The 27,944-nt window shown below is 39.9% G+C and overlaps 1 protein-coding gene across 10 annotated transcripts in view; it reads right to left on the bottom strand.

The window, feature by feature from the left end:
- HMGA2 (high mobility group AT-hook 2) overlaps window positions 1-27,944 on the bottom strand; it is a 163,317-nt gene that overhangs the window by 96,102 nt on the left and 39,271 nt on the right. For 7 of the 10 annotated variants that reach the window (XM_068934829.1, XM_068934859.1, XM_068934811.1 and 4 more), the window contains 3 exons: window positions 25,321-25,552; window positions 22,636-22,722; window positions 14,893-14,943 (listed from right to left, as the gene is read on the bottom strand). In XM_068934829.1, the coding sequence (XP_068790930.1) occupies window positions 14,893-14,943; window positions 22,636-22,722; window positions 25,321-25,431 (249 nt within the window). In that variant the 5' untranslated portion in view covers window positions 25,432-25,552. Of the gene's footprint in view, window positions 1-14,892; window positions 14,944-22,635; window positions 22,723-25,320; window positions 25,553-26,153; window positions 26,528-26,629; window positions 26,925-27,944 lie in introns of those variants that run through there. The other 3 variants (XM_068934820.1, XM_068934838.1, XM_068934879.1) reach the window with 3 other exon arrangements.

Below are 27,944 nucleotides of genomic sequence, written 5' to 3'. Positions count from 1 at the left end.
TGCCTGACATATGCCCTGCCTTGCACACAAAAAAGTGTGTCAGTGACACAAAAAACACAGATGAAAAGACCTTTCACCTTTGTTTCCCGACTTAGGAAAAAGAGTAGCAACTTTGGGTATCAGGGCTAAAAATCCACTCAGTAGTGGGGAAAAAAATCTATTCCTATTCAAACCAAAGAGCACAGACAGTTTGGGAACGCCATCTGGCTGTCATCAAAGTTTACCAGAACCCAGAGGTCTCTGTCCGCCCCCCCTTCACTTCATCCTGTGTGTGATGGACAGCTAAAGTAAAGCTGAGGCAATTCCACAATTCTGCTATTCACTCCAGGCTTTGATCTGCCACAAAAGAAAAACTGTAAATAGTCAAGACTCAAATACCTCTCATTTCACCACTGTAAATCAGGAAGAACACCAGGAAAGACGGCCAGCTCCACAGCAAATTACCCAGCTGCTTGGCAGAAGGAGTTGGCCTAGCACACTCTGGTCATTTTCAAGTCCTTTCTGTCCTTCCTCTCCCATGCAAAAGAGAGCAAAAGAGACAATGAAAGCATTCAGGTAGCACACAAATGACACTCGCCATTAACCTGTATCCCCCAAAGTCTCCGTTCTCCATGGCCTGACTTTGTACATAACCTTATCACAGTTGGGGCTGGCATCAGAATGGGGAATTCTGATGCAAAATAAGGGTGACCAATTTGCACATAAGTACAGCATGTAGTTCTTTATCCCATCTTTCCACGTGCCTTAAAAATTAAAATTCTTGTTAAAGTTTTCAATAGGCATATTGTATTGATGGTCTATTCAAACTATGGATGATAAATCTTAAAAGGCTACCAGCACGCTGCATGTAGAGTTGGAAAGATTATTCTCTTGTAAAAAAATTTAAAATAGCAATAATATTTAACTTTGGAAAATAGATGCTAAAATGAGATGCTAAAATGTTCATTAAGAGATATTCACATCTTTTTTCTCTCTGAAAAGAGAACTCAAGCTATACAGGCAGCAACCACAGTTCTCAAATAAGAAGAGGCCTTGCTAGGCTATACAGCGTTCATGAAAGCTTTGTGACCTCCTCAATAGAAGGTTGCTTTTACTTTCATTAAATATATATATACTATATCCCCAATAAAAACAACCTAAAAGACATCAAACACCAGAAAAAATAAATTGAAATAACATTAATGATCTAATATAAATCCACAAAAGCCAGGAAATTCAAAGATAAAGAAAGACTTTCAGACGAGGGAAAACTTTCCAATATATTAAACTGGAGCATAAATTCACTTCCTCTTCACATGTTTGCCATCAAATCATTCCAGACACAGGGGTAAGTTCCTCCCTGGGGTAACTTCAGTGCCTTCAGCAGCACTACACCAAGAATTAATTTGGCCCTACAGAACTGCGTTCTAACACTGTCTCTATTTCTGATAATTACCACAGATATTTGAGTTTAAACAACAACTTCCTCTCTTGCAGCTCATTTTCTCCATCATTCAGGGAAGGCTATAAAGCTAAATATATGACCTCGCAATAGTTTCCACGATTGCAGACTTATGATATCAATCGTGGGGTCATGACTTCACTGATAGATCGACTTAGAAGGAGAATCTTAGCATGAGGGAGAAAATCCACACTCAAACACATCTGAAATTAGCAAAAATAACACTGCACCTCACTGGGCACCGACACTGCTATCTGCATAAATAATATTCTCCACCTTCCACATGCACCAAGTATGAAAATACCCTTTAACAATTTCTGTTTCATTCATAAGTTACTCATTGTGCTGATATGTTGCCACCTAAACTCAGTCCTGGTGCTAGTGTTGTATGGGCCAAAATTGATGTCAGCAGTAGTTTGAATCATATGCTGTTGGCCGAATTCTTTGCTGTGCTTTTCTGGAAGCGCAAAATCAAATGTACAGTGTAGGACAGGACATGAAGGGAACAAAGTGATTTTAAACTGCCTTCAGACCTTTCATAATTCTGCCCTTGTCCTCAAGCTGAGATAGCTTTTGGTCAACACATCTGGAGTCTGGCTCCTCCTTCCTTGATAGAGCAAGACAACAATAATGTTAAAATAATGATATATAATAATAAACAGTTACCAGAAGATCCCAAGGTATCAGACTGAGCAATATGATCCAAATATGAAATATGACAGGGAAAACTGGAAGCATGCAGTCTTCTGAACTGTATCTTTCCACAGCTAACCTTGGTGCAAAGACAACTACCCTGAGCCTTGAGATACTGATCAGTATTGCTGTAGAAAAAAGAGCTTTCAGAGTAACTTCTGTTTCTGAAAAGAGGAAAAATGATTTTTCCTTTCAATTTCCTAGACTGCAGAAAGTAGAGGGACTATGATTGGCCCCACACAGCCATGTAAAGTAAGAGATCGATACACCTGTGCATTCTTTCATCCTGTAATGAAAACTCTTAATACTAGTGCATGGGACACAACTTAACTGATAGCTGGTGAGGTTAGATCCAGGGAAAGAAGGTGGGAGCAGCAGGTCCTAGCTGTCTGTTCTAACAGTGCTTCTAGCAGGTCCTATGCGTGGGCACGACATACAAAGAGCTGCTGGACTAGCTCTGTAGTTTTGACTTAGGCTCTACACTCATTCTTCCTGCCTATTTTCTACTCCTTGCTTTTAGACTTTCTCAAAGGTTACCTGAGATTTCACATATTCAGTCTTGGACCAGATGCTTATTTTGTTGAATAGCCTCCAAATAATTCCACTCAGACAACTGTTAATTAAATAAATGTCCTTTTCAATTTTTTCAGCTGCTTTATCATGCTCAAATTACTCAAAACTAGTACTTTTTCAAAGCTTCTGCCCATAACATTTACGTAGCCCTGAAGGAGGTTAGCGGGTAAACTAAGTATTCAAAAGTAGACATGGAGAAGAAGAAAGAATGACCAAGAAAGGATGTGGTTATGGCTCACTCCTGTCTCTATACTTACGCAAAGTGGTAAGAACACTCACACTGTGTAAGTGCAAAGGAAGAAAAGAATCCCTCCGCTAACTTTTTATGGTATGACCACTATTAGCTTTTATGAAAACTAGTAAGTCAATGAAAAATTAGGGAGCTAAAATAGTGTTTTGCATCCCAACATTATACATTCAATAAAGTGTTTGTTGGGGTGTACAAAAGGGTGCATCAAGCCTTGCAAAGGACAAAGCTTGCTCTGGGACATTATGCAATTAGCTGTTTCAAATTTCAATCATTCAAAGCAAAACCACAATGATTTATAATTATGTAAAAAAGATCATAATGGCTCTAACTTCTCCCTTAAATAGCTTTCTTAGTGAAAACATGGAATTATTAATCTGTACTTTGGAAAACAATGGCATCTGTTTTGCCTGCACTGGCTCTGAGACCTCCTACTCCCTGAAAAGAACAACAAAAGAGATTAAATAGCTTCTGCTTGGAGCAAAATTATTATTAAGTATATAATCTGAAATATTTTTGTGTGCATGGGTAAACTGCAACATAACATAAACTCTCATTGTTGTTCTCTGTGCTATGGTACTACCTTTACCTACAGAATTTTGATCTAGTTAAAACAAAAAGTGTCACGCGCAAACCAACTCCAATGAAGTCAAAGGGAACTGCCTGCTGTTGAATCCACTTTAATCAAGCCAATATTTTACAGTCTTGCCTTATAAAGAATTTTGTTCACTGAGAAATATACCCTCAGAAAGTATCTACCTATGACCATAGCTGAGCATATCCTTAATGAAGGTTATACAAGTGGAAGTAGCAAGATCATTCAGCCATTTTCAAAATCATGTCTTTCTGTATCTTAGAAAAATATGCTGAAGGTTAAATTGCAGAGATCTGCATATTCCAGTTTTCAAATAGTTCACCGAAGTGATTAAACAATAATAAACTTCTACTTTTAAAAGAAGGAATACTGTTTACATGGCAGACCAGCTTGCTTTACAAGAACACAACAGCATCAATAAAAAACCCGCTATTTTATCTCCGTACATGCCTAATCGATCCGTTATTTGTGCAGTGACTGCCCCAAATTCCTTCACACAAATAATAAATTTACCATCGTCACAGAGCGATTCAAACACGATCCTTGCCATGCTATAGTCACCATAAAGTTTCTGTTCATCTGGTGCGTAACTTGAACATGTACAAATCTTCTTCCTCAGATGATTTGAGTTTTGTACAAAAATGGCTATCTGCATGGTTTATAGAGCTGACCGGCAGACACAGTTATACACCACATTCGTTGGTAGACAGAGGACTGAAATCTGAGGGTAACTGACTTCATTAAGAGTTTGACCACTGACCTCAACAGGCCTAACATTTTATCGTGCACCTCCAGGCTGCACGTTCAATCCACGTGACAAAAGGCACGAAGTGGCGCTGACAGACTGGTTCCATCTGTCCATCTATCCCAATCAGATTTACATATCAATCTTGATAAAACAATGGTTTCAAGCATGGAACCATCCCTGACTTGAACGAGAAGTTTGTAATGAAGCATCTTTAAAATTGTGTACACCTCCGCTTTCTCCAAACAGTTAATGAATAGTAATGAATGCAGGAGTGCATGCCATGGCAGAGATACCTTTTTCTCCTCTGTATTTTTAATGTTACAATCCAAGTACTGTATATATTTTGTCTATGTGTTGTGTCGACTGTTTTTTTAAGACCCAAACAGACAGTTGTTTGTGGAGTAAGAGTCCCCAAGCAGATTTCTCAAGGCATTTAGCATCGTTAACAGGAAACAATGCAGTATGAGCAGCCAGAGTATGAATGAGTTCTGTGTGAATACTAAGGAAACCCCAAAAACATCTTAACACAATGCAACTTTGATAAGATCATAATAGTGAAGCTCACATATGTGTTTGTATTACATCTTGTAAAGGGCCCCAATTGCTCTCTATTAGGATAATTGATATAACAGTCAAAATGGATTAAGATAATATATTGGGTAAAGTAATGATTGTTACTGTATACAGGAACTCGCAGGCTGAACGTTTTCTAAGTTCCCAGCAGTTATTCTAAAGAGACAGGATGTAAAGACTCTAAATCTTGCCAATTCTCTGATAATCTTAATGGCTCCAAAACAGAGACTGCTACTACCGGTAAATCACTGTTAATCAAAGTAAATCAGTCTCTGTGGACCAGACTCTGTTCTCATTGACACGGATACAGATACACAACTCATACATTACTTCACATGTAACTTATCAATACTATTATTTAAATCATCATAATTAGAACCAAAGTCTGACCCTGCAATGCCACAGTTCCCAGGACTGACAGACTGGAATAGAACAAATTGAAGATAGCAAGCTTATAAAAAAAGGCAAAAAGGAAAAGAAGAATAAAGACATACACCATGCATTACTAGCCTCCTGAAACAGCTATGGAAATCTCACATACGCACACATAACTAAATTGTCAAAACCCTGAAAACCTGCAATATTTGCCATAATAACATGTAATACTGTTTGAACTAGTAAGAGAAAGATTTAAAATCATGTGCCAATAGATTACAGCAAGCTGTGGCCTGTAAAATTCTTGCAGCCACACTTTAAAACACACAAGTAACATGTCTTACGTGTGTGGAGAATTCTCTAGGATGGGATGCAATCCATCTATTTTCCATGACTGTTTAACCCTGCAAGTTCCTAAATTCTCCAGCATTTTCCTACTTAGTTTTAAAGCCTCTGCACACATGCTCAAAATTGTTAATTCTAAGGCAGTAAGCCTTACCTCCCAACTAATACTCTACTGCATTTAAAATTTCAGCTGACAGACACCAATTTACTCTGGAGAAATCTTCAGAACTAGATGTGGTCAGGATAGAACCAAACTCCATTCACAGCACTCATGCCCAACATGTACATTAGCATCTTAGAGTAAGAGCGTTCACAGAGCTTACCCTTTAATAAACAGGAGGAAGATATAAACCTACAACCTCTACACAAGTGCCCTAATCACCAGCTCCTTTCCTTTACTGCATGAGATGTATTCTCCAGCCTTTCTCTTGCAGCTGAATTGCCACGCAGGGACAAGGCTGCAGAAGGAAAACAAGCAAGAAAAAGGCTTAATTAAGGCCCTTTCTCAAATTGAGACAGAAGTGGGATTTGTTTTCTATGGCCTTGTTTTCTAACACGTGCCTTTTAAATCCGACAAAAAAACAGCCCTAGGAAACATCACCTCAGATCTTTACGTGAACACCTTAAGCAGTAGGCTAGGCCAGGCTTCTCTTTTTTTCTTCTCATGTGGCTGCATTACTTTTGAACGTCCCACTCAATAGCAGCCTTATTTCAGCATGCTGGATTTGAGGAGTTCTCACCCAGATACGTGCCTGCACGGCTTAGGGAGAACGTATCTCCCACTATGTCAGGCTACAAAGAAATAGGGTGAAATCCAAAGATGCCTGTGTTCGGAAAACAAAAACACCTTATTTTCATGTCTACTGGCTCAGAGTGGCCAGGAGCTGCCCTTGCACAGCAAAAAGACTACCCTCCTAGCAAGAAATTGCTAGAACATTAAAACTAGACAAACCAACAAAGAAATCTCCCTGGCTGTTGCTCTCTATTGCAAACAAGGAAATCGTACCCCATCAACAGCCTTCAATAACAGCAAAGCTGATAAGAATATTCTGTGAAATTAGAATCATTCTGGACAGTGAATGACAAAAGACTGCAAAACAAACAGTGCTTTATGAGCATTAACAGCTACAACATCGTGATTACGTGCTCCTCAACAGACGGCTTTTTCATCCAGTTTTTCATTTCCTCCAAACTTGGAGTTTCCTGCTCTAGGGCTCTTCCTGAAAACTGAAAATATTTGGATCCTCTAGGACCTTAACAGATCTTGTCCTCCATTATCTGTAGTGTCACTACTGCATCTTTAAACCATTAACCGTGATTATTTATTTAATAAAGGCCTCTGCTGATCTTTATGAAGTAACATTTTTCAGATTTGACAGTCAGCTTCTTGTCCCTCTATTTTTATTCTGTTTTTCCTTTGTGGTCTGATGGGTCTTGGGATAGAAAAATAGGTGCACTCGTAAATGCTATTGTAAACAGTATTATAAACTGAGCCTCCTTTGTCTTTTAAATTGGTACCTCGTACACAATAAGGCTAGAGAACAAGTCATGCTAACTAAATCACATATAAAGTACATTACTGATCATACAAAAAATGTTCCTCTTGATTCAGAGTTGTGTCCAGTAAAATCAGGAGCCATCTCCTGGTGAGGACATTCTGCAGGTACTTACTGAAAGAAGCCCACTTTCCTGTTGAAAATCCAACCTTGTAACTAAAATATAATACTGCATTGCAATTTAAAGTGAGGCTTAGTCCCAGGATTAAGAAGAGGAAATAATAAGACTTGCACTTATAGCACGTAATGACTTTCATTCAAACACCTAAAAGCACTTTCTAAACATTAATTATCTCAATACTACCCTCCTTACCCACACTTCAAGAACAGGATAAACACGGCATTCCTTCAGCATCCAGATCTCCTACTTAGGTTCGTAAAGCATGCAGAGTGAAGCCAAAAATATTACTGATGTTTGTTTAATTATTATCGTAATTCTTAATTGAGAGAAGCAGAGTTGTCCACAGAAGGGCTGACTGCCGTTTGTAAGATGGTCCTTTTCTATCACTGGGGGAGTATAAATATGGTATTTTACTGTAAGGCTACTGTCCTACTGGAGTTTGCAGTATAAAACAGAATTTGGCACAGATATATTAGATATACTGCAAAATTAATCAGAAATTATAAGAAAATCTAGAAGTCTTGACTCCTGATCTTCTGTCCTGGATCACACTTTAATATGTTTTTTTTAATTCCCTCTCCACCACTACCTTTCAAGAGGACAGGGAACAGAAATACCATCTCTGCATGAGGCGACCTGGAATGGCCCTGTCCCGTAGCTATGGCTAAGGTCAGCTAGTCCTGAAAAATAGATTAAGTAACATTGAAAACATTCAGGGAGCTAGGCACCTTGGTATGGTGACTACATCTATCATTTACTGGACCAGTACTGGACTTCTATATGTAATTAAGTTAGAGAAGAGAGGATATCACCAATACTCATGCTTTTGTTAAGTACATTTCAGGCTGGTATTCGGGCTGGGTTCAAGTAGCAAAACCCTACTGGCCCTCAACCTCTCTAATCTATCCTGCACATAGAGAATAGGCAGATTACTTTTATATACCTTACTCCTACCCCTCACTGTCTCACCAGCTAGACATAGAGTAGATCAGTATGTCCAAATCTCCAGAAACTGGTAAAAGCCATATATTGGTTTAAGATACAGAATTCAAAAGTATGTTTTCCCTCCCTCATCCAACCTGTTCACAAGCAAGCTTTACTGAAGAAGGATGGCCTTGAACTGAAGGCACAGGGCAAGGTGCCAGGAAATTTGAGTTTTATTCCTGGCTCTTCTACAGATTTCCTTGGGCAAGGCAATTAACCTTGTGGAGTACATTTTCAATGGAGGTGAGGCCCAGCTTCTCTTTCTGCATTGATAACATTTTCAACTGTGAAAATGGAATTGTAGGAGCAAGAATGAGTGTGTGCACTTTTCACTAGCTGATATGTTTTCTCCGTCAGGTAGTTAAATGCACAATTGCTGGTAACTGTGCCAGAAATGAAACAGAAGATTCAAACGCTGAAGGTGCAAAAATGCTTCCTGCTGCTGGCATCACTAGCCTCCAAGTTGAGTTTCCTCATATGTAAAATGGGCAATGACTCTTATGGAAATCAAGATACACTGCCAAATAGAAAATTAATTTTTAAAGAAATTAAGTTCTGAGTGGGCATTAATAACATCTGAGATCATAAAAAAGAAACAGCTCGGAATTTCAGCTTACCTTTCGCTACTGATGCTGGGGTTTTTACTTTCTGTATTTTCGCCTGTTAAAATTTCCTATTTGAGCCTCAAACAGAATATAAGTTTTTCCTTTAATAAATGACAGTTAAAGGCAAAATATTTTTTGGCTAAGTTAGACATCCTGTAATATCTCTTACCTGAAGTGGAAGTGAATTAGAGAATGAGTGAAATATCCTTTTGATAATATAAGTTTATTTTATACAAGAAAGATCATGGCTAAATTTTCTGTTGTGGTCTACAGGAAGACCTGCATTTGAAATAAATGGTACCACATCTACTTACATGAACAAGGAAAATGACTCTGAGATTCTAATGAAGGACAACAATAGCATCCAATATGTGCTTAGACAAGCTTCTAGGGAAATGAAGACGTACCTCTCTAAACCCAGGTAAGGCAGAAATAACATATTTTTAATAAATATTTGTATTCATTTGGTACCAGCATGGAAAATATGTTTTTCTTCCCCAGAAAGTTGAATGGGAAAAAAAATGACCAAAATTGGCCCCAAAAAATTAGCATTAAATATGTACTAGTCATAGGAGAAAAGTTTAAAAATTGCTAAGTGTGCTGCTTGTCTCAATATGTTCAGATTTTGAGAGAGGATTTCTTTTATAGATCACCTCAACTGGAAACTACACATATAAAGTACAAAGCTTTTAATTCATGCTCTTTGTCTATTCTCTAATTTTAGGAAATTTGAAGAAAAATGATCAAGAATCTCTTTTTGGTAAGTATAAAAGCCCCTTCAAGTTCTTTAGATGACTAAAAAGGTGACAGTCTTGCCCACAGAGACGGAAAGTACATTTATGACAGAAGAAGATATTTTATATTACCATGTTACAAAATAAGCTCAGTGACCTTAACAAAGAAGGTAAGGTAGTTTGGAAGATTAAAATAACAGCAACATGTGCAAATTTTCATGATTTGTTTCACACAGAGCAGTAACACCACATATATTGCAATCAAAAGTTGTAAAGACATAAAGTAACATGTCTCAAATGACATTATTCTCCTAAGGAGGAGTAACAAAATTTTCATCTGTGATATCTTGTCTATCTACAATTACATAAATAATAACTTTCTTTTTCATTCATCATCACATTCATGTGATTGCAGTTTTACCTCAATCAGTTTGCTCCAAACAGATCTCATTCATTCAAAGAAAAGTAATTCATTCAAAGAAAAGTATTTTCTCACAAAAATGGAATCTAGCTTGGCTATACACTGGTAAGCACCTTACTATCAAAGGGTGGGATTTATCTCACATAGCTTTTGCTGTCTAAGAGTCACATTTTTGTCTTACTTTGTCGTCAAGATTGTCTACCCCAACAACAAAAGATTGCCATCTCCAGATGGGAATTCACCACACCTATTTTAGGGCAGGATGGACTATGATCTCAAAGTGTCTTTCTCTCTCCACTACCTAGTGAAGAAGCCTGAGTGACTTTATCTGAGCACCTCCTAGACTACCACATTATATGAAACCAAAATGACTGCACTGCATGAGAAATGAGGAAAATTGGTTAAACAGCTTCACACCACAGGGCATGGCATTATCAGAAAGAAACTTCTACTTAGATACGGTTTAGAAAGACGCGTTACAGGCGGGCAATAGCCCCAAAACATTGATGGGTCTTCTGGTATTCCTGTTAGATTAATTATCAGAGGCAAGTGGTTTCTCCTGAAAGAGAAATTTCTAAATTTCTTCAAAATTTAGAACCCAGTTTTTAAAATCTAAGCCACTGAATGAAGATTTGGAGTCCCTGTCCTGATACAGGCCTTCTGCTACTACTAAAATAGAAACATCTAATAAATACCAGGTTTAAGGTTTGATATCTGAGCTATGTCAAAATTGCAGTGGGAAATAATCTGAGGAAAGAGTTATTAGAAAGAATTATTTTTCTTTATGATTTTTTAAATGTAGTTTGGCACATCTTAAACTGACTCACTGTACAAAGTGAAATTCTGCCCTCACTAAAAATGGGAAAACTTGAGCTTCAAAAATACTAAGATATCTAGCTAATCATGACTGGATCCACTGAAAATCCTCCTTAAAGAAATGAAGTTCATTTCTGATTATCTTTTATCCTTCACCAATCTGAAATGTGCTATCTAGAATATCTAGATACAAAATGTTTGGAAGAGGAAAAGTTAGTTTTTCTGAACAAACTGTATTGTTATTTGGGCTGCAGCAAGCATTAGATGTGCACGCGTACACTTTACAGGCACCCTACATTTGGAAATTAACTCGTTCTGTTCCACTGTTATAATCATGTGGCTGCTAGAATTGCATCATTTCTCCTTTAAAATGTTTTCATGGCATGGTAGCAGCCATTTCTTCACCCCAGTAAAGGTCTGTTCAAAGCTGTAAGTTCTGGACTGTTCCTTGCTTTTTGGAGTGAACCTGCCATGCCATACGCTGCATCTGTGCTTCAGGTTAAACAATGTGGAGATGAAATCAGAAAATGTCAAAAAATTACTCAGAGACATAAAATAAAAAACAAATATTCTTGTAAAGCATCAGCCTCAGAATCAGGTTTCAGGTTTCTCCATTAAACTAACACACGAGAGCACCAGAAGCCTGTGAAATTTCCAGACGTTTTCAGTGCAGCTCTTTAGAACAAACAGTCCTATAATCGATTATTCAGTCTCCTGCTCTACTCTTACTCCAATACTTTCAGTCAGCAGAACAGTCAACAGTAAGCACTCATGATCTCAGCTAAAACACTAATGTAGATGCACCCAAAGAGCCTAGAACATGTTCTTGCATTAAAACCTCTAAAATGTAGGAGTACCAAGGTCATGAAGAGGTTTCTCTCCCTCCCAATTAAAAGGACTCACAGCCTTCAACACATTTTACACACGTGCAGCAGCTTAAAGGGAAGATGAGTTCTACAGCAGCAGGCCCTACGTTCCTGACTCCAAAGATCTTCATTCCCCTGCTACGTGATCCTTATTATCTTCAAGGTTTTTATTCAATTAGCCCTCCGCATTTAGAAAGCTTTTCTCCGTAGCTGAATATTTTATTTTCAGAAGAGTTCATCAATCTTTACTGTGTATTCCACTCACAAGAGTCTTTTTTCCCTTGACAGTTTTAAAGTGCATGCTATTGCATTAAAAAGATAACAGGATGTCTCATACACTTCTGTTAAATTGCGTTCTTTGCCCTCTTCACTTGCCTTGCCCTCCCCTCCTCCTCCCTCGTTTTATACTAGTCAAAAAGATTTAATTCTCTTATAAAAAATAATATATAAATAAATAAATACATTGTGAGTCACAAACATTAAATACTTAATTTGAACCGGCAGAAAGACCAGCTACCGGAATTCTACAGTGGTCTGTTAGCTCATATGTCTCCGCATGTGCATATTGAAGGAAACAGCAGAAATAATACTTTACAATTTGATGAACAACATATGACACAGAACCCTCTAGACTCACAAAAAGGGTTACAAACTTAGAAGAATACCTGCCACATAAAATTTTACCCTCTCCAAGAAAATCTACACATTCCTTAGTTTAACTGATAATAGAGTTATCATCATTAACATTTGATATATAAACAAATTGGACTAAGAATGAAAATAATGCCTAAGAATGTAAACAAGATATGGGTGATAAAAAGGGATGTTTTCTGAGCACAGGTTGGATGTTAAAACACAAAGAATGGTATCATGCCATCTGCTTTTGGGAAGAATCCTTCCTTGACTTCAACTACAGGCTTGGCTTATAATCAGTAGCCACCATAATGGCTCATAATAATTTAACACTATTTCTTTCTGGAGAAAAATCTAGTATCACTCTCCATTTCATCATGTACAAAGGAGGAACACACAAATCTAATTTGAACCGGAAAGAGAAGAGAAAGAAAGGAAAAAATGGCACGTATGATTCTCACGGTCTACAGAATTGTCTCAATGCAAGCTGCAGGTATGAGTTTAATCTCTGAAAATCACAAGAAGTAATGATACTACCGGAATAAGCAAATAAAAAGACTGTGCCTCCAACAGGCACAACAGAAAGTGTTACTAAGTCAGAAAGTATGCCTTACTTCCAAAGAAATAAGTGAACCTGCTAAAAATACCGGTCTCACGATAAAGTACTGTCAATGTCTCTTAGCTAATCAGTAATTTCAATTTCTGTGATTCAGATTCCTCACCCAACAAACACACTGTACTGAATTTAATGCTCCACTGAGACCGCCTATTTTTCTTCCCCATACAAAACACACAAAAATAGAAGGGAAATATTCTGGCCTAAAACCATCACAATTATTATATTTAGCCCTCTTCACTGAAAATTCATTTCAGATTTAACTTCTGATTACGAGTGTTTGGGAGAGAAAAACTTTTAACATTTCAAATGGCTACATTTTCCCTTTGCACAGAGCTATTCAGCCATCCATATTCAACTATCACACATTCCTAATGCAGTAGAGATGGCTTGACTGTTATAAATTACTCTCATAAAACAGCTATTTCTGCTGCTTCCTCTGGGATTGCACCCAAGGTGAGGAACAAGCAAGTAACACTTAGCATCCACATGTGCAGGCTCAGAACCTAACAGGAGGAAACAGACAGCAACTGATCTATGTTTTACCGCACTTCGCATTTGCTTTCTGCAGGCTGCCTTGAGAACATTACCAGCATAGATAAGTTTGTATAAGCCACCTAGTTTCCTAATGCCAATGGGCTTCACATACCTGAAATCTGCCTGATTGTAAAACTGAAGACATAAACCATACCTCTAGTATGTAACAGTGTGTTTTGCTCCACAGAACTACAGAAATATCCTGGACAACACTACAAAACTAGTTCTTAAAGTGACTGCTAAAGCCATCGCTCCTCTCCTGTGCTTAGCTGCTGACACTTTGGGGAACCTCAGCTGTGCTGTTTAAGCCCTGTGAAGCAGACACTTTGACAACAGTGTTAACATCCATGCAAAAAGAACGGAACGAAAGAGGGGAAAAAAGGATTGCAAAGAGGACAGGGAAGGCAGAATAAAATAAGGGAGCAAAACTGAGATGCAGAGAGACAGATTCAAAAAAGGAATTTAAAGAAAAACGTTGCACAGAGAAAGGAAAAGGAACTAGAGAGGAAAATCGGAAACGCTAACTTATGATGGAGCATATAGCTGCACCTTCCATATTTTCTAACACCCGATCAGGTTTTTCAAGGGACATCCCCATCACTTTTCTTTTCAAAGCATATGCACCAGGGAAAGACATATAAAGGAGAGGGGTACAAGGCAGACTCTCATCAGCTGTAATCATTAGTGAGACCACTGAACTTCAGCTGCTCGAGACAAAAATCTTTACACGGACAAAGAACCACAGCACTTTTCAAAAACACATTTGTGTGACGGCTACATCTACAAAGTGAACAGCCAGGTAAAGAGAGCACTTTTCACGAAACATATTACCTGTTACTGCAACAATGTGAGGCATGAAGATGGCCCAGAGCAGAAAAGCTAAATTCTAGGTGCAAGTATCCAGCGGTTCATTTTTGCTCTTTTTCGCTGGTTTTAAGGAGAAACAGACCGCATATCCAGGGAATGTGGAACAAAGAGATTTTGTTTTTTAAACTTTATCTTGTACACACTACATTTGAATGTTATCACCTCTCTTAATCACCTTCTGATGTCTGAGAGTGCCCCTTTAACCTTTGTTACTCAATTACTGAACAAGTTATCTTATTGTTACTCTTTTTTGAAGGAAGAGTTGTGCCTCTTTTCATGCTGATAAGAGACACATAAATATTCACTCCCAGCAAACATTTAATAGTAAAATGTCTTGAGTAAACTACCAGAGTCTAAAGGTAGGAAGTTGTGGTTAACTTCTCTGCTATCTTAACCCTTTAGTCAATCTACCAGAACAAACAGACAGAAGAGATGGATGTTCTTTCTTACAAATGAAGCAGAAATAATTGTTCTCTTAAAGAATGGACTTAAAACATGCTTTATAACACACAAGATGAATCAAATGACTGGAAGTGGAATATCTACCCATTTTCTGGGCCGGCCTCTGGGTCGCTTTTCACCAGTGGCTTCTGCTTTCTGTAAAGGGAAAAGAAACACAACATATTTTATACTACATTATTTAACAGCCTTGGTAACTAGGAAGTCCTTTCCTGTAACATTATCCATAATTATATCTCTCAGGTGGCACCAAGCCTCCAACTTTCTCTATGGTTTTTTTTTTTTGGTGGAAAGTGATTACGTTCTTTTTTCCAACATTTCATAGCCTGCGCAGCCAGAGGGATGCGTCGCCTGGGTCCGAGGGTGCCTCCTGGCCCTGATCCACCACCCCACGTGCAGGAGCAGAGAAGAGTATGCAGACACACACCCAGCTCCTCAGTGCCTGCCGTGCAGTCTGGGGTGCCCAGGCCTCGACCAGCCATGGGGCAAGCCGCTGGGCTGCACGGTGTGGATGGAGGCGCAGGGCATTTTGGAAACTTGCAGAACCCCTAAAGTATGCTAGAAACTAGTTTTTCATGGGCTGGCAGAAATTACCTAAAGATACTGAATTAAAAATGCAGCCTCTTCCAAGCCTGAAGAAAGCAACTTAGAGTGGCCATTCAGCACTTAATTCCTTATTTCAGTCTTATGATGTTCATACATCAAATGGACTGAAGAGCTATCACCATAAACATTTTTTTATTCATATTTGGACATACTTTTCTATTTTATGTGAAGTTTTCCAGGTAAAAGCGCATCCTTAAGCTCTAAAGAAAGCTTTCCCTGTTCCAAAATACACCTACCCTTTTCAGGTTTAAGGAAACAGCATGGAAGGTGCCCTAAAGTGACAGCTATATTTATGTAAGCACAGCAGTTGGTCCTGGAGCTCAACTTAAAGGACGTGTGGGTTTTGCTAAGGACTCTTCCATTAATTCACTGTGTGACACGGTGAATAATATTACTTACACACTACAGTAAAATACTGACAGGCTTCTAAATGAAACTGCAGGTTATTTTCCCTAGACAGGCTCTGCCCGTACATACACCTTATCAGGTCAATAATCCTGCTCCACCGAGGGCGGTCAGAATTTTCCCACCAGCTTCAGTGAGAGGAGGACTTTTGCTGCATACAAAGTGCCTAAGAATGAAGACTTTCTGTGCACATTCTGTAAATGCATTTCCACATTTCCATGAATTGCTTCTTTCCAGCTAACCGTATGTGTATTTGATTTGCCCTTAGAAATCAACTGTCTCATTAAATAAATCACTTGCTGGTCAATCTCTGTAACATATACTGTAACCCTATGCCGTGTAAAGTGGATCCCTCTAAAAGAGAACTTGAGCTGAGGAAGCAGTGGATGAACCTCTGCAAAAAACTGCACTGCAAGTTTAGTGAAATTACTTTGAAATAAATATCTCACCAAGAAGAAAGCTGTGAAAAGTAAAATTCACACTCCTAAAGGGCAAAATTATCGCTCAGACTTGTTAAAAGAGTAAACCTGCTCTTTAATAGTTTATACCAATGTTACATGTAAGGTGAAACCCTCTTATGAGAATACTTGTTAAAGTACATTTGCTATATGCTGTAGCTCTCTATTTCAGAGTTTTGTTTCCTTTTAAACATGTTTTATACCATATAGCCTGAAGGATGCAAAAAGGGATGTGTTTTAGTTTTGAAAATCTGTAGCCCCTTGCATTTTTGTTTACTTCAAGAACTACACAGGGCATAAATCTTAAAAGAAAATATTTGTTAAATCTGTTCTTAACAAATCAACACCTCGCATGTTACGAACGCACAAACACCATGCATTTTCTTCTGTGTTGTACTACATTTACTATATTTGAAGGAAAAACTCTTTCTCTAAAGTCTATAAAATACCATAACTTTCTGGAAACTAAAACCATTTTGGTCTCATAATTAAAGTTACTGAAAACATGACACTAACTTTAATTACAGTATATAACACAGTTGATGGGAAAGAGAACATGGGAGATTTCTTTGAATAACTAATCTTTGCTTCCTGTCATAAACTGTCATGCAGTATGGCCGCTTGCCATTAACAATGCTGTGCTTTACCCCAGAGAAAGGTCCATGTCAGAAGTGGCTAGTGTTCCTGCTGTATAGTTTGTATATCAGTTTGTCAAGTGCTTGGGGACCCTTCAGATTGAAAGGCACTATATTCCTGCTGCATATGATTTCCACCTCATGTTAGAAGAAAAACGTTTCCATAGTTCTTATCAAAACCAAATCTTTCCCAGAGGTGAGCTGAGCAAACAGCAGGGCATGCCAGATACTATGTTTTGGTACAGAGAGATTCTGTAAGTAAATAGGAGGGTTTCCATAGACTAAACTGCAGAAAATGAATGACAAGAACCTCCAAAGTGGACATTTTTATCTCCATTCTAAGGGAAGAGAAAGACAAAACACTTCTGGAGCAACTGAAAAGGAGTAGTGGCAGTCCAACAGTGATAATAAAGACGTGAAGTTTAGGAAAATATTCCACCTCTTTCCATTTGGATTTATTTTATTTTGCATTCTGCAAACATTGCCTGTATATTCTCCAAAGCATAAGACTGTCTTTTGATTTAACAACTGGAAGATACGTTTTATTGCTTATCAGACAAATAATTCAATGTTTTTCCATACAATTTTCATGTAATTTCTCTTCATGTAAGAGAAGATATACGTAAGTCCTAAAGTAGTGGTTTTCCTCTTAAACAGATATTTATGTAATCTAAAGCACACTAGTCTGTTGGCTCTTTGCTTTAATCAAAGCGCTGCCTCCAAAGCGAGGAACAAATCTGGAGAGAGCCCCAACCCACCCAAAGATAACAAAGACTCTTATTTGGGTAGTAGGATGCCAGTGTTCTCAGCCACCCTACACACAGCAGTTTGTAATTGCTTAGTCAAAAAGGAAGCTGCTGCCTTAATCCTCTGATGCACTTTTTGAAAGTGAGATGTGTTTGGTCAGGATTTTCTTAACATTTGATGCTGCATTATGAGGCATGATCTTATTCTAAAAGACTAATGACATAAAATGATCCAACTTAAAGGAGAGCTGGGTAGCTGTCAAACACAAGTTTATGGTATTTCATGAAAAATTGTAAAATTTCCTATCAACAATAATAGGAATATATCATTTTTGCTATGGCACGTTTTAGGAATAGAACTAGATTTAGCTGCTTTAAAGTACATGACCTATACAGAAAATGGTATTTTTGTCTTAGGTGAGAACGATGGCCATTCCTTATCAAAGAGAGTTAACAGTCCCCAGACAGATTTGCAGTTCATCTAAGCCCTGTACCACAAGGCCATCAAATCCTGTTTCCAAACAGTTGCTGTCAGCAAATGTAGTACCTGACTGCCCATCATCTCTGCCTCCTTGTTGCATAAATGTGCCATGCCCAAACAGACACCGAAGCTGTACTACTGAAGGCAATTAACAAGACAAGACAAGTATAAATAATTGAATGGCTATAAAGTGTTCTTTGGGCATCCATCTATTGTCAAGGGGGATCTCAAATGCAACAGAATCCAAATTTTGAGAACTCTATCCACTTTGCAAAATGATCTGCTGGGGACTTCAGATAAAATGTGTCAGAGGTATAAGTCAGGTGAAGTAATTGATAGTTCTCAGAACAAAGATCACTGTTGTCAAGCCATGTCAAAAGAACTTGCACAGGGAGGTGTCCCTCTCCTAGAAAAATTTATTTTATTAAAAAAAAAAAAGTCTTACAAGAAACTTAGGCATTGGCTAGATATAAAAATACTACACCTCCCAGGTCCTACTTTACCTGTTTTAACTCTAAACGGGAGCCAGTCTTCTGCTTCACCCATCTTGCTCAAAACATCTAATTTTGTGGTCTCTCACTTTTTAGGTACAACAACTATACTACGACATTTGTTAAATCTGAACTTGTTTTCCCTTTAAGCCTGCTATGACTGGTGTTGGTGAGCATGAAACATGGAGAAGCCAAACAGATTTTCATGAACCAATTTAGGGCAGAGTCCTGGTCACATGAACTTTTTTTTTTTTTTGGGTTTGTTTTTTTACCTTTGGACTGCTTAACTCAGAGACATGCCTTTCTACATACCAAACTCTGGCAATGTAACATAGAGACAGTAGTATGTGTAGTCACACACAGTACCACAAGCTCTGGTTTTCAGAGTATGATATTTCCAGATCTGCATGTATGTTTAAGAATTTCACTACATCAAGAACAAATAACTCCACCTTAGCAGTATGTCCAACAAAACTCAAAATCTTTTAACTGAAGATGAATCTTACAAAAGAGCTTTTACTGTTGGATATTCCTGGGCTACCCCTTGACTTTTTCATTTATGGCATAAACACATGCTATTACTCCTTTTTTTAACCTCATCATTGTGTTCTTTCCTTCCAAACGGGACCGTACTTACGCCTATACAATATTTTCATCAAGCACAACTACAGGAGCTAAACAAAGAAAAGCCCTTGAATGCTTAAGGGAAATGAGATGGGCTGGGAATACAGCTCAACCTAACAAATGAAATTCAGCCACAGAACCCCAAGGAAATTGAAAATGGACATCCCTGCTATGATCTTTCTGCAAAACTGAAGTTGTTCCGTAGAAAAAAGAAAAACTTCACTTGCTTGCTAATTTTTTACAAATATTTTAAATGAATAACAGAATGACTCGTTCAAAGGCACAGACTTCAATAACAACCTAATTGTGTAGAATAAACCTTAAGTATGAGGTGATTACGGTCTTTTTGTAGAAAAAGTCTCTCTCTTGTCATCTGCTAACATGTTGTGTTCGTTCTGTTTGTGAAAATTAAACAATTGAGAAATGATTTGTTTTTCTATAAAATGCAGGTTTACCTTTTGTGTGCATTTCATAACAAGTTAGATAGCTATGATATGCAAGTCCTTTTTATGTGTATTACCTGAAATTAGAGTAATTATTAGCTGTCCAATTGGTCTTGCAACATTCTGTATGCATTGTCAAGTTTCACATTGCTAATTTCCTAACAAGCACAGTTTGTTTTCAAATGCCCCAAGGCCAGTTTACTAAGACCAAACACAAGCTCTGAAATAAAAAAAAAAAACCCATGAACCAAGAAAATTTAAATGCACAACATAATCATGATTCTAGGGCAAACTGCCCCTCAACTGATTTAAAGGTATTTACTTTTTGAAGTATAACAAAAAAAAAGTCCCAGGACGTGTCCGAGTATTTTTAACTCGTTGTCAGTTTGTGTAATACATTTTTAATTGTGATGTGTAATGGTTTGCAAGAGAACACCCGATCAATTAATCATGAGTGCCTTCTCATGTCTGCTCTGGGGGTTCTAGTGGCATACGTTTATCTTGCATGTTGTGAACACTATAGTACATTTCAATGAGCTCACTTTGAAAAACACAGGCCACACAGTATTCTTTAGAAATTCCAGCAATTTGCAGTTGCATCTACAGTACCCAAGTTCACATGTACAGGGTGTTAAGTAAAGTTAGTCAACTCTATTTGTGAGAGCTGGGAGAGGGTGTAGAAAGCTTTAAATAAATATATGTATGTGTATGTATGTGTAAATATGTTTACCACAAAATCAAACATATAGTTCACTTCTTTTAAGAGCTGATACTTTCACCACCAAATGAAGTTTCCTTACAACGCCAAAACCTTTTGATTCACATTGCCACAAGCTATATTATCAAAATTAAAATCATATAAAAAGAAACTCTGAGATGTCAGGTGAGAAGCGGAACCATTTTAGAGAGGGCTAATTATCTATTTTGAAAAAGTGCTAAAATATTTCTCTGAAATGTGATCTCAATGACTTCTTTTCTAAAAATGTTTTGTAATTATTTTATGTTTTAGAAGATTTATCAAGTATTTGCATATTTTATCTACAAACCTAGAAACAAATAAGACTTAATTTAATAACTGTCAAAGATTTCTTTATGACAAAAAGGAATGTGGTCGTTTGGTCAATTTTTTGTATTATAAGCACCCAAAAGAGTTTGCTTTAATTAGACCAGTAATTTCATGCATTCTGAAAATCAAAATGTTGCAAGGAAATTGTTCAGTTCATACTTTAGATTAAAAAACAACTGTATGCACCAGAATCATATAGGAAACACTTGATTTGATATATCCATACATTTATACATATGAATGATTTTAAGTTACTTTCCATTTATACTAATTTTCAAATCACTCATCCAAATGAAGAAATGTTAATATTTCTTTTAGAAATATCTTTTGAAAACACATTTATATGAATTACTTAAAATTTAATCTTACTACAAATATTTCTTCTAGGAAAGCCAACACTCCTAAGAGTAATATTTAAAATACTAAAGCTTACATTTAGACTTGCTAGACTAATAAAAAACTGCTCTCTCTCTTTTGAAGAGTGAAATTTAAACTATTTTAAAGTGAATCTGAGGAACATTTTTATTATATTTAAAAAAATCAACATTTTAAGTTCACTAGTTTGCAGAGTGGCCCTGACACATTTTAAATACTTAACCTGCAAAGCATTTTTTTTTTTTTACTAATTTATGAACTTTTTGACAAAATATACTGCTTGTTCTAGTTCAGAAAGTAAAAAACAATTGTATTCAAAGAGATTTGGAAAACGTCCCTCAAATGAATGTTGAAAACACTTAAAACAAAACAGATATGAAACCATAGCCACCCCTAATAATTTAATATCTATCAGTAGTTGCTATAGTAATTTATAACACTGAAAACTATCAAACTTAATATGGTCAGTGCCATAGGCATATTGAAAAATTAACCATAATTAGATGAGGCCACAAATATCTTCAACACACATTTTGCCATACTTAAAAGATACTGATACACTTAAGCATTACAGTTCACTACCAGATTTTGTAAGCTTTTGTTTTCAATTTAGTACCTGTAAATTAGTGCTAACTGCTGTGTAACCATCTACATAAACAAAACTCCTGTGTTTATTTTCAAGCCTATACACAACTGTTTATATCCACTAAAATTATTCATACAGAAAGGTTTTATCTCCCTTGTTAGTACAGTTTTCTAATGCTGAGCTTTTGCAAATTTAAATAAAATTAAGTCACTTCTTAAATTGTATTTGTGATTTAAAGCCCATGCACTAAATGCAATGACTTCAATGGGCTTGTACTATAGCTGAGGGTATTCAGAACCACCATAACAAAAATTTGCTACCATCACCAAACAGAAATAGCGGTTCAGAAGGCTAATAGCACTTTAAGAAAAAGTCTCTTTGAAACTGATTAGTAAACAAATTTTACTGTAATTCACAGTTTACTTTATCATCATATTTTTAAGCTGTAATTTTCAATAAATGCAGTTATTTCCATCAATACATAACTGAATTTACTTCTAATTAGTCTCTGTTTGGCAAAACACTTAGCTTTAATATACAGATTTGGTAGTAGTAACGTATGTAAGTGGGCAAGAAATTAATCTTCCTTTTTCAAAAATCTTAATCGAGAAAATAAAATTCTTACTATTTTTTCCTTATTATATACAGTACATCTCAGTAAATAAATCAAATACATCATGTTATTTCACTAATCTGTACAATATTCAAAAAGTAAGCTGCCCTTACAGTTTCTGTACCTAGGGTCTTCCTGCAGCATGTATTTTCTAATCTTAAAAATGCAAAATACATGCTGTATGTGGCTTCCATAATTAAAAAGGCTTAAACCCCACAGTTCACAGCCCAAATGACTAGAATATTTGCTACCAGTTAATGAAAAAATAGCACTAGGAACTCTCTCTCTTTAATAATCTCACCTTCTGAGCTGCTTTAGAGGGACTCTTGTTTTTGCTTCCTTTGGGTCTTCCTCTTGGTCTTTTAGGAGATGGTTCACCAGTTGGTTCCTAAATACAGGAAAACATGCTATTGTGGCAAGAAAGTACAACTAACCAAGAAGATCTGAGGAATAAACTAGAAGCGAGTAGTATAAATTAACAGTATAAATGGCTAAAACAATATTTAAAATTCAACATGGAAAACTAAACAATTCCAAGTAAAGAAAAAAAGTCTGTTTTGCGTACTAAAAGAGAGCTTAATTTTCCTTGTAATTGCATAAAAAACACTGAAAAGTTTGCATAGCCTAGCAAGTAAGTTATCCCCTAAAACGCTTTTTTAAAGAAGATGGATATGGAACCTCTCATGTAAGAATGATTATTCAAAAATTAGTAGTTACCCATTTAATTTCAATTAAATTTCATTATAACAAGATACAATTATCATATGCAGCTTTTAAGCACATACTTTTGGGAAAAAAAAAGTTAACTACTGGAAAACTGGAAAGTAAGCTAGACTACTTTCTGTCTCAAGGGCACAAATATTTTGGGGGCTGTTGTTCTGAAGTATGCATTATATTCACACCTATTCCAAATACAACTGAATTGAATTAAAACGTAAATGTAAAAGTTTCTTCAAATAGAGCACTAGCAAGCAAAAAAAACTTGAGGAAACAAAATATCTGAAGCAAATAACAATTCTAAAACAACTCCACAGGAACAATGATTGTTTTAGCAATTTTCTTAACTAGTTCCTCTGTACAGTCCTTTAAAAATGGATATGAATTACTAAGAGTTTGGATTCCAAATATTTATTCAGTGAATCATAAATACTACAGAACTCTTGTAGTCTTAAATATTATACATTTCATTCAGATTACAGGATGTGGTAAAACTAATTAAATGCAGTTTGTTAACTTAAACCAGCTTAAAACCCTTCAGCTTTTTAGTTCCCGGGTAGGTTATGGGGAGGCTGGAAAGGGGACTCACTAACAGCTACAGTTCGCAGTGGTGAGCCTCGCAGACACTGCACATCTGGGCTGAACACGTTTAAGAAGACGCAGTTTTCTTTCTCTTCCACACATTCAAATGCTTAAAAAAAAAAAAAAAAGGCTGCAAGCCCCGACGAAAGCTTGCAGGACTGATGCTGGCTGCTTGGGCTGGGCAAGGGCACCCGGAGGAGCAGGGTGTAAAGCGAGCCCGTGGGGCACAAAGCGGAGCTCCTCAGGCAGAATAAGTGTCACTTAGGGCAGAGCGGGAAAATGAGGGGCTCCGCTTTTATGGTTCTCCAAAAAGTACTTTCAGTACAATTTGCAGGAGCACATGGAGGGGGGGGAATCAAAACTGCCGGGTTTCCCCCGGCCTGGGGCTCTACTGTTGAGCTCTCTCAGTATTTTCGGAGCCCCTCGCAGGCTTTCATGGCAGTGAGCTGATGCTAAATGAATGGAGTAAACGCTTTTAAAGCCCACGGAAGCTCGCTTTAAATGAGCTCAATAGGCAGCCCTGCTTGCAGTCGTTACTTCCGAGGCATGGAAAGGACTGCAAACAACCCCGTGCAGCCTCTGCAAAGCTGCGAGCTTAATTGGTTGCATCCGCAGGCAAAATTCCCCATCGCCAGCGCTTGCGGAGGGGCTGAAAAGAGCTGGGGACTCCCTCGGCCCGCCTGGCCCGGGAGCAGCAGGCTGAATGCAGCTCTGCATTTCCCGGCGATGCGACAATGGCCCTTCGGGAAAGAGGCAGGGGGGAAATAAGGCACAAATCTAGCAACCTTAGCGCAGATTCTGGTCTCGCAAGGCAAAGAGAAGCCCAGTGCGTCCCTTTCGGGGCTCGGGAACGGGCTGGGAGTGCGGCTGGGAGGGAAACGGGCTCCGCTCCCCGCGCCGAGAGCCGGGAACAGTCCCCCTCGCCTCGACCTGCCTGGGAAAGCGCTGGAGCAAAGGCAAAAGGTGTTGCAAATGCAGGGCAAGCCCCCTCCGGCTACCTCCCCCACCTCCATCGGCAATGGGGGCACCTCTCTGCATTCGATGACGGGGGTGAGGGAGGAGGTGGGGAAGGGGGAGGGGGGCCAAAAAAAAAAAGAAAAGAAAAAAAACCTATGCGACTTTCTAGTCACCCCCCCCTTCTCCCCCAACCCCAGGATCTAGGGGCAGTCAGGGGCTGGGCTGGTCAAGAGCGGAGGCGGCAGCAGCCCCCGGTGGGACCCGACACACGCGCGCACACACACGCGCGCACACACACAGATTGAGACATTGCAAGGGCTCAGAGAGGAGGGAGACAGGAGAGCCCCGTTCCCTGCTCCTCGCTTTCGCAATTTCAAAATCAGCTCGAAATGACCCAGCGAGCGCTGGTTGGTCGGAGCCGCGCTGCTCCATGTTCCCCATTTACATTGAAAAGCCCCAGCTCGCTCCCTGCACAATAGTGAAAGTGCCGAGGAGGCTCTGCGGCTCAGCCACACGCACGCAGCACCCCGGCGCTCTCAGCCTCGGGGTGCCCCGCCGGGGCTCACGGCAAAACCCCTCGCTACGCCTCGGCACCATTTCGCTGGGAAGCAGCACACAACAAAGCCCCCCAAACCCGTCGCCAGGACTCCTTCATTTTCAGTATAATACGTACATGTACATGCCTATAATACTATAGATCTGCGGCTCTATGTATCTATACGATACTGACTTGTGGTTGCTTCCTGGGTCTGCCTCGTCCTCTCTTCTGAGGCTCTGCGGTTGCAGGTTGCTCCTGGGCAGCAGTAGAAGGCTGACCGGGTCCCTCACCTTGTGCACTCATCGTGACTTCTGCTGCTCAGCCTTAAACCAGTCTCTCCAAAGCACCTTGGAAGGGGGGGAATCAAAACGAGCTCTTGCTGCTTTTGCTGCTCGCTGCCACCACCACACCGGACGTCCTGGTGCTGCCAAAAAGGAGAAGAGAAGGGGAGGAGGAGGAGGAGGAGGTGATGGTGGTAGTGGTGCTGGTGGTGGTGGAAGAGGAGGGGGAATGAATCTCTCTTACAATTTAGGAATGGTTAGTAACATGAAGCAATTCTAAAGAGGGGAGGTTAAAAAAAAAAAAAGAAAGAAAAGAAGAAACGGCAGAGTAAATTGCAACTCTGGAAATGCAAGGAGAAGGGGAAATACTCCGAGGGTATTAGGAGCAAACCAAGAAGGGAGAAAAAATCCTACAAATTGAAAGCAAGTGGTGGATATCGCCCTTAGATCGGATCAGGGCAAATTAAGATAAGACACACTGAAAATGGACTGAGAATACTGCACGATCTTGCCAGAAGCATGCACCCTGAGAAGACGGGGATTTCGGCAGCAGCGGGAGCAGCGGGCAAAAAGAGCGATCATTTAAAAAATAATAAAACGATTTGGGAGATTGGGAAGAAAAAAAGGGGAGGCGGTCCTGGGTTCCTGTCTGTGATGTGAGCTGCTGGGACTGGAAATATTACTATGCGAGTCCTGCCCACGGGTTAAACTAGGATGAGGGTTTAAAAAAAAATACACACATACACACACACCTTTACCCGTGGGTGGAAAAAATAGGAGGGGGCTGCGCAAAAAAAAAGGAGGAGGAGGCAGAGCGAAAAACCTAAAAACCTAGCGATCGGGCGCTGGCGGCGGGCCAGATACAACATGAGAAATACGGCAGCCGGGGAAGCGGCGGCAGAGCACGCCGCGGCCGGCTCACGTGTCCTGCACCGTCCCGGCCCCGCTCCCGCGGCAGGTTTAAAGGGCCAGGCCGGGGTTCCCAGCGCCCCGGCCCGCGCCCGCCTTTCCGCCATCGCCCTCCCGCTGCTCCCGCAGAGCGCTGCGGAGGCGAGGCGAGGCGAGGGCGGAGGGCTTGCCCCCGCGCGGCCGCCCCGCCGCCGCCGCTGCACGTGGGCGCCCCGCCGCCGAGCGGAACAAAGGCTACGCGGGAGCGGGGCCGGCACCTGGGGCGGGCCCGCAGGGAGCCTCCCGCCCTCCTCCCGCGGCCGCGCGCGGACCTGCCCGGGCCGTCTCTGCCCTCGCTGCTTATGCTCCCGCGCCTTGAAGCCGCGGAGGAGACGCTGCCATTGCTGCCGCTCGGTCGCCCTGAAGCCCACGCTGCTGGGGGCTTGGTGTCTCCAGGGACTGCAGCAGCCCTGAGTGAAATCAGACAGTTAATCTGAAAGCTGGTCAGAGCTTTCCTGCAGGGACAGTGACAGGCTCAAGGAATTACTTCTGATAAACACTGCCCCCCCCCCCCTTTGGCCCTACAAGCATGACTGAGCTGTAGTCTACAGATCTTACTCCTTAAGCAAAGTATCCCAAAGTACCTCCTCCCTCCTTTGGTTTTTGGTCCTCTCCAATGCAAACCTAACCTCAGTTAGGCACCCCTTCATCATGGCACAGTGAGACCACCATAAGCTGCTCCACACAAGGGCCAGTGGAGACCGTGATGTCTGTGCATCCCCCAAACAAAACCCGTATGCTCCATATGTGACTTTGGTATTTTTCCCAGTCCCACATCTTCCTCAAGGTCTTGGGCCTTGGCCACTATCAAACCCTTTTTAAGAGTTGAATTTGGGAGGCGGCTCGTCTGCCCTCATCAAGTCCAGTGCACGTCATTTGGAGAAAGGAGGCACCATATGTGTCTAGATGGAAGTGCCAGAATTACGGGCATGGTACAGCCGATGGTATTTGGGCTGCCTGATCTGCCCCACAGATGCGCCAACTGCCCCAGCATTCCTCCAGCTCATAGCCAGGGTAAGGCATAGACAGAGGTCTAGCGGTTCCGGAAGACTGAGCAGACTCACCACCTATGCGAAGAATTGTACTCTGCTTTAGTGAGCTGAAGGTTATATCGGCAAGCCTGATTTACAGAGCTAGGTCAGGCAGTAGGCTGCCACCACTTGGTCCTGCTACCTCATGCGAGGCCAGAGGACCTCACAGGGCCCATGCCCTGATACAATGCCCAGTAGAGCACAGACGCTGGCTCAGGGGGAACTACTGGATAGGTCTCCCCTGGCCATCAAGCGCCTGAGTAGTCAACAGAGTAAGACAAGCAAAGCCAGACCCCACTCGTGCAGCTGGCAAGTCGTGTCATGACCAGTAAGTTGTGGATGGCTTGCTCCCTGGGCAGACCAGAGCCACGTTGGTGACAGTCGTCCATGCCCGATTTATTATAATCGCCACTTGGCTATGGTGTTGAGGGGGCGTGGGATGCAGGTTTGAACGCCAGTTGGGCCTTCCCTTTACTGCTGAAGCTTCTGAAAGGAGACTTCGACAGGGTAAGGGCAACTAGAAGTCGCCACAATCACTGCTGGGACAGATGTGCCC

This window comes from Struthio camelus, chromosome 1 (assembly GCF_040807025.1).
Source record: "Struthio camelus isolate bStrCam1 chromosome 1, bStrCam1.hap1, whole genome shotgun sequence".
NCBI classification, from domain to species: Eukaryota; Metazoa; Chordata; class Aves; order Struthioniformes; family Struthionidae; genus Struthio; species Struthio camelus.
The sequence above is the reverse complement of the archived record's forward strand: the minus strand, read 5'-3'. Positions and strand labels throughout refer to the sequence as shown.